The 13,693-nt window shown below is 46.4% G+C and overlaps 1 protein-coding gene across 26 annotated transcripts in view; it reads left to right on the top strand.

Moving 5' to 3' along the window:
• Positions 1-10,897, top strand: part of SOX5 (SRY-box transcription factor 5) — a 609,841-nt gene extending 598,944 nt beyond the window's left edge. For 25 of the 26 annotated variants that reach the window (XM_077178076.1, XM_077178082.1, XM_077178072.1 and 22 more), the window contains 2 exons: positions 822-1,038; positions 5,410-10,897. In XM_077178076.1, the coding sequence (XP_077034191.1) occupies positions 822-1,038; positions 5,410-5,713 (521 nt within the window). In that variant the 3' untranslated portion in view covers positions 5,714-10,897. Of the gene's footprint in view, positions 1-821; positions 1,039-4,884; positions 4,934-5,409 lie in introns of those variants that run through there. The other variant, XM_077178089.1, reaches the window with a different exon arrangement.
• The last annotated feature ends 2,796 nt before the right edge of the window (positions 10,898-13,693 follow it).

Here is a 13,693-nt window from a genome sequence, read left to right as displayed (position 1 = left end):
CACAGTCAGAAATCGGGGCTGCCAGCAATGAAGCCATAGTGCAGCTCCTGGGAGAGATGTGCCAGTAGCCCAGTGCTTTTCCCTTCATGATACAGTAAATTCTTTCAGTTGGGGCTGGCAGTGTTTCCCAGCACTTGGTCCTGGAGTTAAAACCCCACTGACACATCTGGGATAGTTTATAGCTTTCAGAGGCATTGCTTTAGGGTCTTTGCAGGCTCCTGTACCTGACTGCAGAACATTTACAGTCAGTTCCTCTCCTGACCACCAGCCTGGGAGCCAGAAAGACACAGTGTTTGTCAGAAGGATTAGGCTGTGGACTTGGGCAGATCTGATGCCTTGATCCAGCCGTGGATCACAGACAGCAGCACGTGGAGTGGAGCCTTCCATGAGCAGGAGCTGTGAGCAGGCACGTGGCCAGGGGGAAATGTGGGGCCACAGCAGAGCAGACTCTGTGTGTCCATCCCTCCAAAGTACACTGCCTTCTTTCCTGGAACAAAGTGTCAGGGTTGCCATTGTCAGGATCGTGGTTTTACTGCTCATCTGAAAGGCTTTGTAAGGTAGATAAATTTCAGTAAAATATTGGGTCAAAATTTCCAGTGCCGCCTCTCTGTGCATCTTGGCCATCCCCAGGACGTTTATGAGTCAAACACAAACAAGAGCAGAACCCTGTCTAGAAGCTCTGACAGATTCCCAGCCTGAAGCCAAATGGCCTTGGGTGTCTTCTTCTGGGTGACCTACTTGTTCCCCTGCCTTGGCAGCGTGTGGGGACGAGTGGCATCTCATCTCTTTTTTTTCTCTTGTTTTCTGTGTTTTGGTGGCAGGATCTCGCTGGAAAGCTATGACAAACCTAGAGAAGCAGCCATACTACGAGGAGCAGGCCCGGCTGAGCAAGCAGCACCTGGAGAAGTACCCAGACTACAAGTACAAGCCGCGGCCCAAGCGCACGTGCCTGGTGGACGGCAAGAAGCTGCGCATCGGCGAGTACAAGGCCATCATGCGCAACCGGCGCCAGGAGATGAGGCAGTACTTCAACGTCGGGTAGGGCACCTCCCACACGCCCCTCCCTTCCAAAAACTAACCAAAATCGGGGGGAAATCTTCATTCTTTATTGTAGTTTATTGGAGAGAGCGTTAGGTGTTGCTGACAGGAAATGAGAGCTGTGCTGCGCAGCAAAGTGTTTCAGGAGGAGGCTGGGCAGCTTCAGGAACCTTATCGTTGGCTCTGCTTTACACTCAACACCTCAGCCACTTGTCTCATTTCCACTCTGATCATGAGAAAAAAGGCTTTAAGATTTTCCAATGAAACTTATTTCTAAAGAAATGTGCCATGTGGGCACAAGCTCTGCTGCCCAGGAGGGTCCCGTAGTGCAGGGGTTTGCAGATGGACGCGTAGCGGTCGTAGCACATGATGGTCAGGAGGGAAAACTCTGCTGTGGTGAAGAACAGAAAGAAAAAGAGCTGAGCAGTGCAACCTGTGTAGGAGATGTCCCTGGTGTCCCAGAGGGAATTGTGCGTGGCTTTGGGGACAGTGGTGCAGATGGAGCCCAGGTCACTGAGGGCCAGGTTGAAGAAATAAGTCTTCTAGTAATAAGTCTTCTAGTAAAGCCTTACAGCCATTAAGAGGCCTCAGAGAGAGTATCTGAAGTAATCTGTGGTAGTGCCTCAGGATCCAAAAGCAAAAAAAGTTGGCATTCAGTAGGATCTGTGGCAAGTGGTCTGCAAAAGGACTGCTGAGCACACTGAACTTGAGCTGAAATATGGACATGGCTCAGTTCATTGATGCCAAGCTGTGTTCCCATCATGTCTGCATTGTTCATTTCTCCTTCCAGGGAGTGTCTTACAGTCCAGCAAGTTAAAGGCTTTCTGTTGAGCAGAAATTTTAAGGCCAGTTCTGATAAACAGCTAATAGATCAGTTTGATATGATTAGAATAAAATATGCCTAGAAGACTAGCATATATTTTCCCTCTGCAGATATTCCTTGGTGTTAGTTACAGCAGATCAAAAAGAATCCGAAGTAATCAAATATTCCACGATATTTCTGTACTCATGTGTGAAAATTAAAAGCTACACAGGGATCCTAAAAAACCAGGCAAAACCAGCAACAAGAGTGACCCCCTGAAATAATGGAATTTGTGTTCTTTTTCATCTGAGTTTGGAATCCTTTCTGTATTAACTGGGTTGCACATCTCTTCAGTTAATGGCTGGAAGTAGCAATAAAGGAGAGAGCATCTATCCAGTGACTGTTAAGTGTCAGCAGCCTGTGTTTTAAACAGCTACAGTGTGCATTGTTAGAATAAGCTGCTCAGCAGAGAAATTTGAGCTGCTTAACCCTGTGGTGCTGGCAGGTCCAGTGATCCCAGTGGTAAGCACTGAAACAAACACAGGGAAGTCAGCCAACATTTGGCATCAAGAGATTAAAAAAGAGGAGGAGGCCTTATGGAAAAAGAATAGGTGGCAACAGAGCCCCCCAAACGCTGCTTATCTGGTTAACATGCATGCCTCATCATGGGGAAAAATTAACCTTGTAACATTCTGCCTACAGAAATTCAGCTTTCCAAACAGGGCTGACATTGAAATCAAGATGTTTCTGGAGGTAATTTGCACTGGGGCAGAACCCAGGGTGAAATCTTTCTGGAGGCAGTTGGCAGAGTGGCCCGTGGCTGCAGGCACCAGTCCCAGCATTGCATTCCTGGTTTAGAGGGGTTATTTAGGTGGGTTTAGGTGCCCCATCTGTTGCATCCACCCGTACAGGTCATTTAGGGCTAAACTCCCCAACACCAGGCCAGCTCCTGCCTGGGCACCACAGTAAGGGCTTGGTTTAGCAGGAGCTGTGGCTGTGCTGGAGGCATCCCAGTGGGAAGGACTGGGAATTTTTTAATGTTCCCTATTTCAGTGTCCTCATCTTCAGTGTAGCGTGTCAGGCAGGGCCTGCTGAGAGCCCTAATACAGTAGTGTCTGAGGACTGCTGCAAGATCCTCTAGGCTGGACATCCCATAGAGGTGGAAAAATACTATTCTTAAATTATTTAATATTTGAAAAGCATTCTGAAAAGCACCATTTAAGTGCAAAGTGTTCCTATTGTTAAATATTAAAACCAATTTAAGTGTGCTGAATCTTGTTGCAGGGATGCTGACTCCAGAAAACAAAAGCCTTCCTCCTGAATTAAGAATAAAATGCAAATTAGATCTGCTCCCTACTTTAAGAGCTGTATCTTCAGCTGAGACAACTTGGATTGTTTCAGAAACGTGGAAATAGGGGCTCTGTGGAGGGAGGCCTTGCTTGGATGGCAGGCAGGAAGTATCTGAAAATGCAGCAAGCAATTCCAAACAAGTATAAAGCTGCTTGGCAGAGGAGAGCCTTTCAGGATCATTGTACTGTGTGAGGCTTACTGTGCAGCCAGGGCACAGGCAGGCAGGGGAACAGGGAAGGGTTTCATTCTTAATTAAGAATGTTCATCTCAAGAGACTCTGCCCTGTCTCCTGTGGCAAGGCTTTTCAGTGCAGATGGACACACCGCTGATGACATTACAATGTGCAGCATGTACTGAACAGAATTACTGCAATGGAATTACTTCATGCAGGAAGGCAACAAAAGCAGCATGAATTTTAAACCTCTGGGCTTGTCGGGACTCTGAGGCTTCTCAGGGAAAGAAACACTGGTATAACACAGCTAGTGTTCTTGATGCTGAGGGAATTTCTGTGCCCTGGAATAATTCTTCTTTCATTACTGCAGACAGGTTTCCAAGGCTTAGACGCTGTGTAAAGGCATCCTGTAGGAAATTTTCTCAAATGCTCTTGTTGTTTCCTTGCTTTTTATTTATTTTTCAGTAATGCCCGCTTCCGTTTTAAGTCTGCCTTCTCCCAGTTTTATCCACCTTCCTTCAGAGAATCTGCTTTTCACAAGGGCTGCTCCCAGTGGAAGCTCTCACTTTGCATTGGGAGGCTTTTAGTGACCCATCCTGTAAACTCATCCTGGCTCCAGAAAGCCCACTGTTCCTCTCCCTGGTAATGAGCAGGTCCCTGAAGGAATGTGGAGGAAGCATTGTCTCTGCTCTCTCCTCACCCAGAGGCATTTTCCTGCAGCACCTTCCCGATCCTGTGCAGTCTACCTAGGCCTTGCTGCCTCTCTCCTATTGGCAGTTTATGTCTAGTTACTGTGACTCTAATGTCCACTCCTGATAGCAGGCTGGATTTTTTAAAAGGAAGCTTTTCAAAATACTTGGGGTTTAAGTTGGACCACAGCTGGCAAGCATGTTTATTTTTGGGTGGCACCAAGCTGATGCAGAAAAGAAGTTTCCCTCACAAGCAGGCAAGCTGAAGCTGTGTAGGTCAGGTACAGCTAGAGATGGGGTTTTCTTATCAGTGGAGTTGGTTTGGGTTCGTTTGTGTAGCTCAGGTACAGCTAGAGATGCTTTCAGAAGTGGGGTTTTGTTATCAGTGGAGTTGATTTGGGTTTGTTTGTCAAGCATGGCTCAGTGAATTTCAGGTGCAAGAATTCCTGTGCAGGCCCAAGAGTAGCCACTGTTGAACTCGCCCTCCTTGTGTTCCATGCAGCTTTCCAACCCCCTGCACTCTCTCCTGTTGTTTTGGTTTTTTAAGTTTTTTTTAAGTTTTTTGATGTTTATATTTTTGTAACGCATTTTTTTATGTACTTAGTGTAAATTATTTATTGTTTTGCATTTTTTTATGGAGGAGGAGAAGTTTGATGGATTGTTGGTTAGTTTAGTCATTGGAGAGGTGGCACTGTCATTTTTCAATTTCCGGCCACTTTTGGAAATCTATGAATATTGAAGTCAGAAATTAAACTTCCTTCTTTTTCACCTTAGAAAGTTGCATGTCCGGGTCACTTTATTTCATGTCCCCTAACAGTGCTGTCTCCCAGCAGGCAACAGGCGCAGCTGCCGCTGTTGTGTACTTAATGTAATAATTTATTGTTTTGTGGTTTTTTATGGAGGAGGAGAAATTCAATGGATTGTTGGTTAGTTAATGTCATTGGAGAGGTATCATTTTTTAATTTACTGTCACTTTTGGAAATCCATGAATATTGGAGTCAGAAATGAAACTCCCTTCTGTTTTACCGCAGGAAGTCGCGTGTCCACGTTGTTTTATTTTGTATCCTCTAACAGTGCTCTCCTCCCAGCAGGCAACAGGCACAGCTGCTGCTGTTATGTACTTAATGTAAATAATTTATTGTTTTGTGGTTCTTTATGGAGGAGGAGAAATTTGATGGATTGTTGGTTTGTTTAGTATCACTGGAGAGGTTTTACTGCCGCTTTTGGAAATCCATGAATGTTGGATTTCAAGAAATGAAAACACAGAAATGAAATGAAACTCCCTTCTGTTTTACCGCAGGAAGTCGCGTGTCCAGGTTGTTCCATTTGCCATCCCTAACAGCTCTCTCTCCCGGCAGGCAACAGGCGCAGCTGCCGCTGGCCACGGCGGGCGTGGTGTACCCGGGAGCCATCGCCATGGCGGGCATGCCCTCGCCCCACCTGCCCTCGGAGCACTCGAGCGTGTCCAGCAGCCCCGAGCCCGGCCTGCCCGCGCTCCCCGGCGCCTACGGGCCCAAGGGCGACGAGCCGCTCGTCAAGGAGGAGCTGCAGCCCGACGAGGCCAACGGCGACGTCTACGACGACTACGACGAGGAGGAGGAGGACCCCGATGCAGACTATGGCAGTGACAGTGAAAACCACATGGCGGGCCAGGCCAACTGATCGGGGCCGCCGCTCGCCCGCGGGACTTCAAGGAGGAAAGGAAACGGATCAATCAATAAAGCCCCATCTGGTTTATCCTTGCCAGTGGCCAAGCACATTAACTTTCTCATACACTGACTGTTACTTTAACTGTTAGTCTTAACTAGTTGGGACATCAGCTGACTAATAGACATCAGCCTGCATCAGAGGAAAAAAGGCTCAGAAGAAAGGAAACGAAGACGACGACGACAACAACAGAATGATATAAGCTATGGGTAAAATAATGCCAGTAATTCAGCTGCTATACCCAAGCACTGAAGTCTTACCCGTTGACCTTTTATTATTATTATTTTTTTTTCAAATAAACTTTATGGCTGTTTGTTCTACAATGTTCTAGAAATTCTCACTCAGGTACACAGTGCCAACAAGTGGCTTGTGAATGTGTTTTGTTGTTTTGTGCTACAGTTTAAAGAGAAATAATTTTTTTTTTTTTGGTAATGCACCTGACAGGAAAAAAAAAAGATAAAATTCCTTTTAACCCCCTCTGTCTCCTCCTCCTCCTCCTCTTCTTCCTCTTCCTCCTCCTCCTCCTCCTCCCTGTCAAATCTGGGTCAGAAGTGTGTGTGTGTGCGTGCCTGTGCGCGTGGCTGGCAAGGAAGGAAGTGGGGAGTCTTTCTGTTAACCCCAACAAGCATTTCCTTTCAAGAGAGGACTTCTCTTCATCAGTTGCACACCATACTGAGTCTTTGAGCAAGTGCCAAATTTGTACTAAAGCGCTGAACTAGTCCAATTTGCTTTTTTTGGGTTGGTCTCTTCTTGTTTTGTTTTTCTTTGGCTTTTCATTTGCTTCTTGCTCTGTCTTAAGTTAGGACAGTGTTATATCTTAGACAATCCCTTGAAGAACCTGATATACCAGCAGCTGGTGAGATTAGACATATATTTTTGCTTTTGCTTTTGCTTTTTAAAGGAAACTGTAGGTGCTGTTCTCAGGTGAAAAAAAAAAAAAGAGAGAGAGAGACATAAGAAATTTAGAGAAAAAATATTTTATGGTCTTGGATTTTCATGTGTGCGTGTTTATGGTACTAATAAGAATAATCTTGGACTATCGTGAGCAAAAAGCATGTTCCAGAATGAAGCCCTGCACCCTCCAAGGGACTTGGTCTGTAAGAACCCTTTACTTTTAGTTTGCACTTCAAGTGGCAGCATAAACAACATAAAAGGCTTGTCCAAAATGGGGTTTGTTCTGCATGGGACACTGGAAATGTTACCAAGTGCTGAGCATCATTAAGTTGCCACCACCCGGGCCCAGTTCTGATGAACTCCTCCCTTCAGGGTGGCTGAGTGCTCATCTCTGATTCAAAAGGCAATTTTTTTTTCCACTGACTTCTTTTTCTCCTGTGCATTGGCAGAAATTCTTCTTTTACCAGTGGGATGTTTGTGGGGGAAGGAAGGCTGATGGCTGTGAGGAGATTTCCAAATTCCAGGTGGGGTTACAAGAACTCAGACTGGTGCAGGGCTGAGTTTCCCTCGCTGCTGCCTCTCACAGCTGGAAAATCATTCTCTGTGCTAAACTATTTCCATTCTTTTTGTGGAGCACTCCCATGGCTTGGGCAGCTCTGCTTTCCTTGGGCAGCATCAGCGTGAGGAAGGGGTCTGGGAGCTGCTCTGGAAGGTCTTGGCATCGTGCTGGGGCAAAACCTTCCTCTGAATTGTTTCTTCAGCTGAGGATGCCAGCCCTGTGCTGCTTCCCAGTAAATTCCTGTCCCAGAGGGAGCTGCATTGCTGTTGTTATCCCCTCTAACTTGTAAAGTCAGCCCCACACCCCTCAGTGGCAGTGCCAGCCCAGGCACTCACAGAACCCTGCTCAGCACTGCTTGGCAGCCCTGATTTTGTAATCAGTCCCTCAATCAGGCAAATTCAGCCCTTGGTGCCAGGTGCAGGACCATGAACAGGACAGGTAGGAGGGGGGATGCCTTTCTTTGCCTCTTGAAATCCCACTTGAAGTGTAACCTGACCTCTGCAGACCTGTGCAAAGCAAAAAGCAAATGCCATTGAACACTTAGGACAATACTCCCATGTTTGGGCATGTGACAGTTGCACCCTGCTACATCTCTTTTCTTTTCTTCTGTTTTCCCCATTTTGATTTCCACCTCTGCTTTGAAAAATTCTTTTCTATTTTCTCTCTCTCAGAAGATTTGCTCTGAAATTATGCTTGGAGTAGCTGATCATATCCTCCGTGTCAGAGAGGGTTCTTTTCTGTTTGTATTTTATGACTGTGTTGGGGTTTGTTTTTTTTCAGTTGAACTGCCTCTTCTTGCTAGTGTTGAATGGTAATTATAATAATAATAATAATGGTCAGCTGTTCCCAGATTAGTAAATTATGTATAATTTATTTACACCCCCCCCTTTTTTAACTTTATTTTATTCTGTTCTAATTTGGCAGTGCAGCAAATGAAGCTGTTAGGCTATTTAAAATGGATACCCCTCCCCACCTTACCTTTTTATATATATATAAATATATATATATATACATATGAAAACAAATCGCTTCTTCTTCTGCTCACACCATTTCTCTTTCTTTTATTTTAATTTTGGCCCCAGCCATGTCAACTTCTGATGTTTATTATGATGGAGTGAATTAATGGGAGTGTTGTTTTCAATCTTAATTAACTTCTGCTCTCTCATCACTCATTTTAGTTATTTAATTACACCAGTCATCTAGAGCCAATTTTTTTGAAGCACTCTGTTTGGATAAGAAGGAAGAAAAAAAAGTAGACAATTGTTTTTATATCATTACTATGTACAATGTGAAAACAGATATTTGCTCCTTTTTATTTTATTTTTTTTAAAACGTTCAAATTCGTTCCCTGTCTTTGTGAACAAATGACTTCTGACTCTCGTGGGTTCGCCTCACATTTGCTGGATGCTTGATTTCCACCCCAGTTAAGCTGAGAGACTCTCTGGTTTAACTGTGTCACTCTGGGCCACTTTGTTTTAGCTCCAGGTGGGTGCCAGGGGGGCTTGGAGCAAGCCTTGGGCTGGCAGGGCTCGGTGGGAAGGGGCCCTTGGGCTTCAGTGGGACCAAGCTCCAGCCCTGGATGCCCTGGGAGAGGCTGCTGGGGGCTCCAGAGATGGGACAGTGCCTGGTGTCCCCAGTTTGGTGTCCATGGGCTCCAGAGATGGGACAGTGCCTGCTGTCCCCATCCTGGTGTCCCCAGCCTGGTGTCCCCAGCCTGGTGTCCCTGGCACAGTGGGGTCAGACAAAGCCCTCCCCATCTCTCCCAGCTGTCCCCCTGCTCCAGCCAGGGCTGACAATTCTGTGCACATTCCCTTGGAGAGGCTGTGCCCAGCCTGCCCTTCCCTGGGGCTGTGGGAATGGGCTGCTGTAGCAGACTGTCCCCCTCCTCCACCTTTGGGATATTGAAACCGATGCAGAAATGGTAAAAAAGTAAAAAAAAAAAACAAAAAACGAGGCCGAAAGATGAAAACATAATTTTTTCAGAGATGGGTCTGGGGTTCCAAACCAGCAAAATGCTTAATGCCCATGCTAATGTTTTCTGAGGTCCAAGGATGAGCACCCACATATCCTTCAGCAGTAGAAGACCAGATTTGAAAATAGGGTACTGTTTGTCCCTCTTGAATTTGCTGGGGAAAGAAAACCTAAAAAACAAAAAAGCAAAATAATGCATTTATAAAAATTATCTTGTCTTGTTTCTTTTTTTTTTTCTTTTTCCTGGGCTCTGTGCCCTGGAGCATGTAGAAAAACCAGGTTAGAAGAGATGAGGATTTATTAACCTAGAAGCTCACGGAGGCCCTGATGCCAGGGTGGGCTCTGTTCCCCTGTTCCCTGGAAGCTGGAGAGGCAGGATGCTTCTGGGGGGCTGCCTGGCACCTCCTTCTGAATGGGGGAAGCCACCGTGCATCCTGGGAGCTCGAGGAAGAGCATCTCCAGCAGTGGGGAAAAGGGGAAAAGAAAGGAAAAAAACTGAGGCACTTGCTTCTAAGCTCAATTAAATAACACAGAGTATATCCTTTTTTCCATTTATTCATGCCTTATATTAGTAAAATAGGATTTTTAAGTGCATTTAACATCTTTATCTAACCGTTCCGCTGTATTAATCAGGCCCCCAGAAAAGAACACTAGCTATTATTATAGCATTTAATTAGTTTTGTAACCAAATCCTCTTATTATGAATGCATATGGAAGAAATTCTTTCTTCGAAGACATTATTTCAAAGATTTGGTTACTGCAGTAGACTGTCTTTAATTAAATCATTTTTTAGAAAGTAAATTGTCTTTAACCTTTTTACAGCACATTTTCAGAGCTTTTTCTTTTTAATCCAAAGAGATGAGCTGTTATTGTCCCCGAAGAAGCCTCTGACATCACATTTGTAGCATCAGAAGTAATTACACTCCGTGGCAATGTAGGTCTGAGCAGGAATTCGTGTGCTGCCAGGAGAGGCAGCTGTGGGGCAGCGGGGCAGGTGTGTGGCACAGGAACCTCCTTTGTCTGACCACTGCTGGTAGAACCATCCCTTGCATTCTGCAGAGAACTCTGTCATTCACTCGATGTGGATCCAAGTGTATCCTCAATTCACAGGGCATGGGCTGTCTGTTTAGCTTGGTTTATATTTACATTTTTTCGACTTTATCTTAACTTGTCAGTTTCCCAGATTGAAGAACGTGTCAAGTTCGTTTTTTTCTACTGACTGATTTCTCTACTCCCCAGTGTTTTTTGTCACTGGTTTGCTGAAACAGTATTTATATAGCTCCATTGGCTCTAAAGCTCTTACTCCTTCTAACGTTTTGGATTTTACAAGTGAAATGAAAATAGAAAAGAAATAGAGACAATCAAATGCCTGGAGCTTAAAACAAAGTATGTGCAACCTACCATCTCACTTGAAATTTAATAAAAGAAATAATTATGTAAATATAACATAGAGTTATAGATTTATATTTTGTTCATAACACATAGTGTAATATAAGTTGTATATTTTCATGTTTTGGTTTTATGTTATCATTCATGCCACAATAAATGAAAAAAAACAGGAGTTGATGTACTCTTTAAAAAAAATACGATGTGGATCGCCACCATCCTGGGTTTTCGGTTTTGGTTTTTGGGTTTTTTGTTTCTTTTGCATTCCCCTTTTTCAGTATTACTGCCCTGCAAGGCACCAATAAAACAGCAAATGTGTTCTTTACCTATCCTGTGGTCTGTTTCCCACTTCTTACAGCAAAGGGCGTGCTGGCCAACCTTCCTGCCAGGGGAGCAAAACACCTGGGCTCCAGCAGCAGCAGCAAATGAGATGTAGACTCAGCTTAGCAGGCTGCTCCAGGATTGAAGATTTTCATCAAAGCACAGGACAGAAATCACCTCCCCCTCCAAACCCAGGTGTCAGAGCAGAGAGAAGCTGGTCCTGAGCAGAGTGGTCAGGGCAGTGTGCAGGATGATGGGCAGGGGTTTGCCCCGTGCCCCCTGCCCAGGCTGGGTTCCCCCTGAGCCTACTGTGCCCAGGGAATACCCAATGATAAACAGGGACACCGAGCTACAGAAAAAATAGCTCTGCTCAGAGTTAGTCACAATGTCCCAACATGCTGCCTAAACAGTTCATGGAGTTTTGACAGCAGCATATGGCACCAAGTGGGATGAAATGAATTTGTACCTGGTTTTGACAGTAAGTTATTCTGATGGGTGCTTACTCTCAAGTGCCTACGGCTTGACAGATGCCACTCTGTGGTTCCAGATTTCCTGAAGGGAAAAGGCAATATTTGGGGAAGCAGGAGGAGAGCCTATGAACCTGTCCCCACTGCTTTGGTTTGCCAGGCTGGGCTCTGTGCTCTTCCTGTCAGTGAGGTGGCACCTGAGACCTCGCAGCAGCAAACCAGGGACCTGCTCTGGCAGCTCCCTGAGACAGCCAAGAGCACCTGCAGGGCACCTGCCAGTGGCACTGGGAATGGGATTGAGAGGAACCATGTGATGGGGCTCAGGCCAGTAAAGGTCAGGATGGTTTAACTCCTCAGAATCCCTTTTTCTGCTACTGTCAGTGACCTGTGAGGAATGGAGCCCCTCTCTGGTGCTGCCAAGGCCCACACTGCCCTCCTGGATCAGCAGGTGAGATGAGTGACTTAGAACATTTTTCTTTTCTTTTCTTTTCTTTTTTCTTTTTTGTTTTCCTTTTTGGTGGGGCTGGTACCTGACAGAAGCAAAAACATTCCCTAAACCTGTGGTGGAAAAATGTCAAGGAGAACCAGAGACAATCTGAGCTAAGGATACATCTAAACTGTAATATGTGTGGATAAGGCTGGGCTTTGCAAAACCAGGAATGACAACTAGTTAAACCCTGAGTATGCAGCTAAGTGTAAAAAAAGTTTCTGGTGTCCTTAAGTGATATGGCCCAGCCTTGGGAGTGGTACAAATTCTCTCCCTAGACAAGTTGTGAGGGGGTTTTGCTTGGTTTTTTTTTTTTTTTTTTGAATTTTTTTTTTTCAAAAACTTCTAAAACACTGCAGCAATTGCCTGTAGCAGGAAGGAAGAAAATGAGGATAATTATGACATTAGACTATTTTAAAAGACAGACGTGTGCCAATTAGCGCGCTCCTCCCCAGAAGGGAGCGAGGCAGGCTCTGTGCGTGTGGGAGAGCGAGGAGACCCCCCCAGGAGGCAGCAGAGGTTATGGGAGCGTATGTGCCTCCCCAGGAGCTCAGCACTGGGGCTCTGCAGCACTGGGAGCAGGGCAGGGAGCTCTGCTGATGAATATTCAGCAATGCATGGCAAAGCAACGTGGGAGAGGAGCAGGCAGCGTCTGTCTGTCGGGCCAGCCAGGGCAGAGCACGTTCTGCAGGGGGACAGACAACCCTTGAACATATTTAGCTCAGGAATCTGCTGCCTGAGACCAGCCAGAGAGCTGGAGTAGCTCATTTCAGTCCCTGGGGTGCTCCTGTAGTGTCTGTGGTGTTACAGTGGCACTCGGGCACTGCACTCAGGGATTCTTGCTGGCCACAGGCAGGAAAGAGAAACCAGCCCTGCAGCATCCTTGGCCTGTTCAGGTGGTGTGGGCAGCCCTGTGAGCACCAGCTGTGCCCCAGCTGCAGCACATCCCTGCTGGGTGGCAGCACAGCCTGCCCTCCCTCTCTGGGATGGACCAGCAGGGCTCTGCAGCAGCTCCTGGGTGCTCCTCTCTGGTAGGTAAATGTGATCCAAGGCCATGCAGGAGAAACCCTGCACGTTCCCAGCTGGGATTTGGAGCTTCAGCCATGCAAACATTGCATTCACCACTGCAGCCATGCCCTTATGGCACTGCTCATTGCCCTTATCCCCCTGCCCACACACAGCTGTGCACCTCGCAGCTCCCCCGACCCCACATCTGGCCTGGCCATTTGGGAATCCAGCCCCAGGGGCTGGCTGGCTGCATCCACACCCTGAGGGACCAGCCAGTGCTTGGTGGTCAGGGTTTGGGTGTTGGGTGTTGGGGTATTGGGTGTTTTTTGGGTGTTGGGTGGTTTTCCTGCTGGCAGAGCAGCAGGCATGTGCAGCAGGGAGAACAGCACATGGAGCTGTCCTCCAGCACAGACAGATGCTGCTCAGAGCCCTGGATGCCCCACAAGCTCAGCTCCATAGGGCTGAGGAGGATGTGAGGGGGGTTTCAGAGAGAACTGCTTGACGTGAGATTATAATTTCTTGATTTGGGGGTTGGTTATTTGCAGGTTTCCAACCATTTACCTTTTAGGACGCTCCTAAAAGGTAACTTGCTGTCAGAGGCAGCATGGAATGTTAGTTAGGCCAAGATCAGGCATGCCCTTCACCCCTTCCTTGGGGAGACCAACCCTTCAACCCTTTAGGAAGAGGTTAAAGCCACACCAAAATGCAGCTCTCCACAAAAACCTAAAGCACATCAAGCAGGGAGACTCACAGTGGAGCTGGGCCTAAAGGACAGTAGAATGGTACCTACATCACTGAGACCCTCATCAAAAGCAGGAATCAGCACAAACTCTGCCAGCCCT

Source organism: Agelaius phoeniceus, chromosome 5 (assembly GCF_051311805.1).
Source record: "Agelaius phoeniceus isolate bAgePho1 chromosome 5, bAgePho1.hap1, whole genome shotgun sequence".
Classification (NCBI taxonomy): Eukaryota; Metazoa; Chordata; class Aves; order Passeriformes; family Icteridae; genus Agelaius; species Agelaius phoeniceus.
This window is presented reverse-complemented; position numbering and strand designations above follow the sequence as displayed.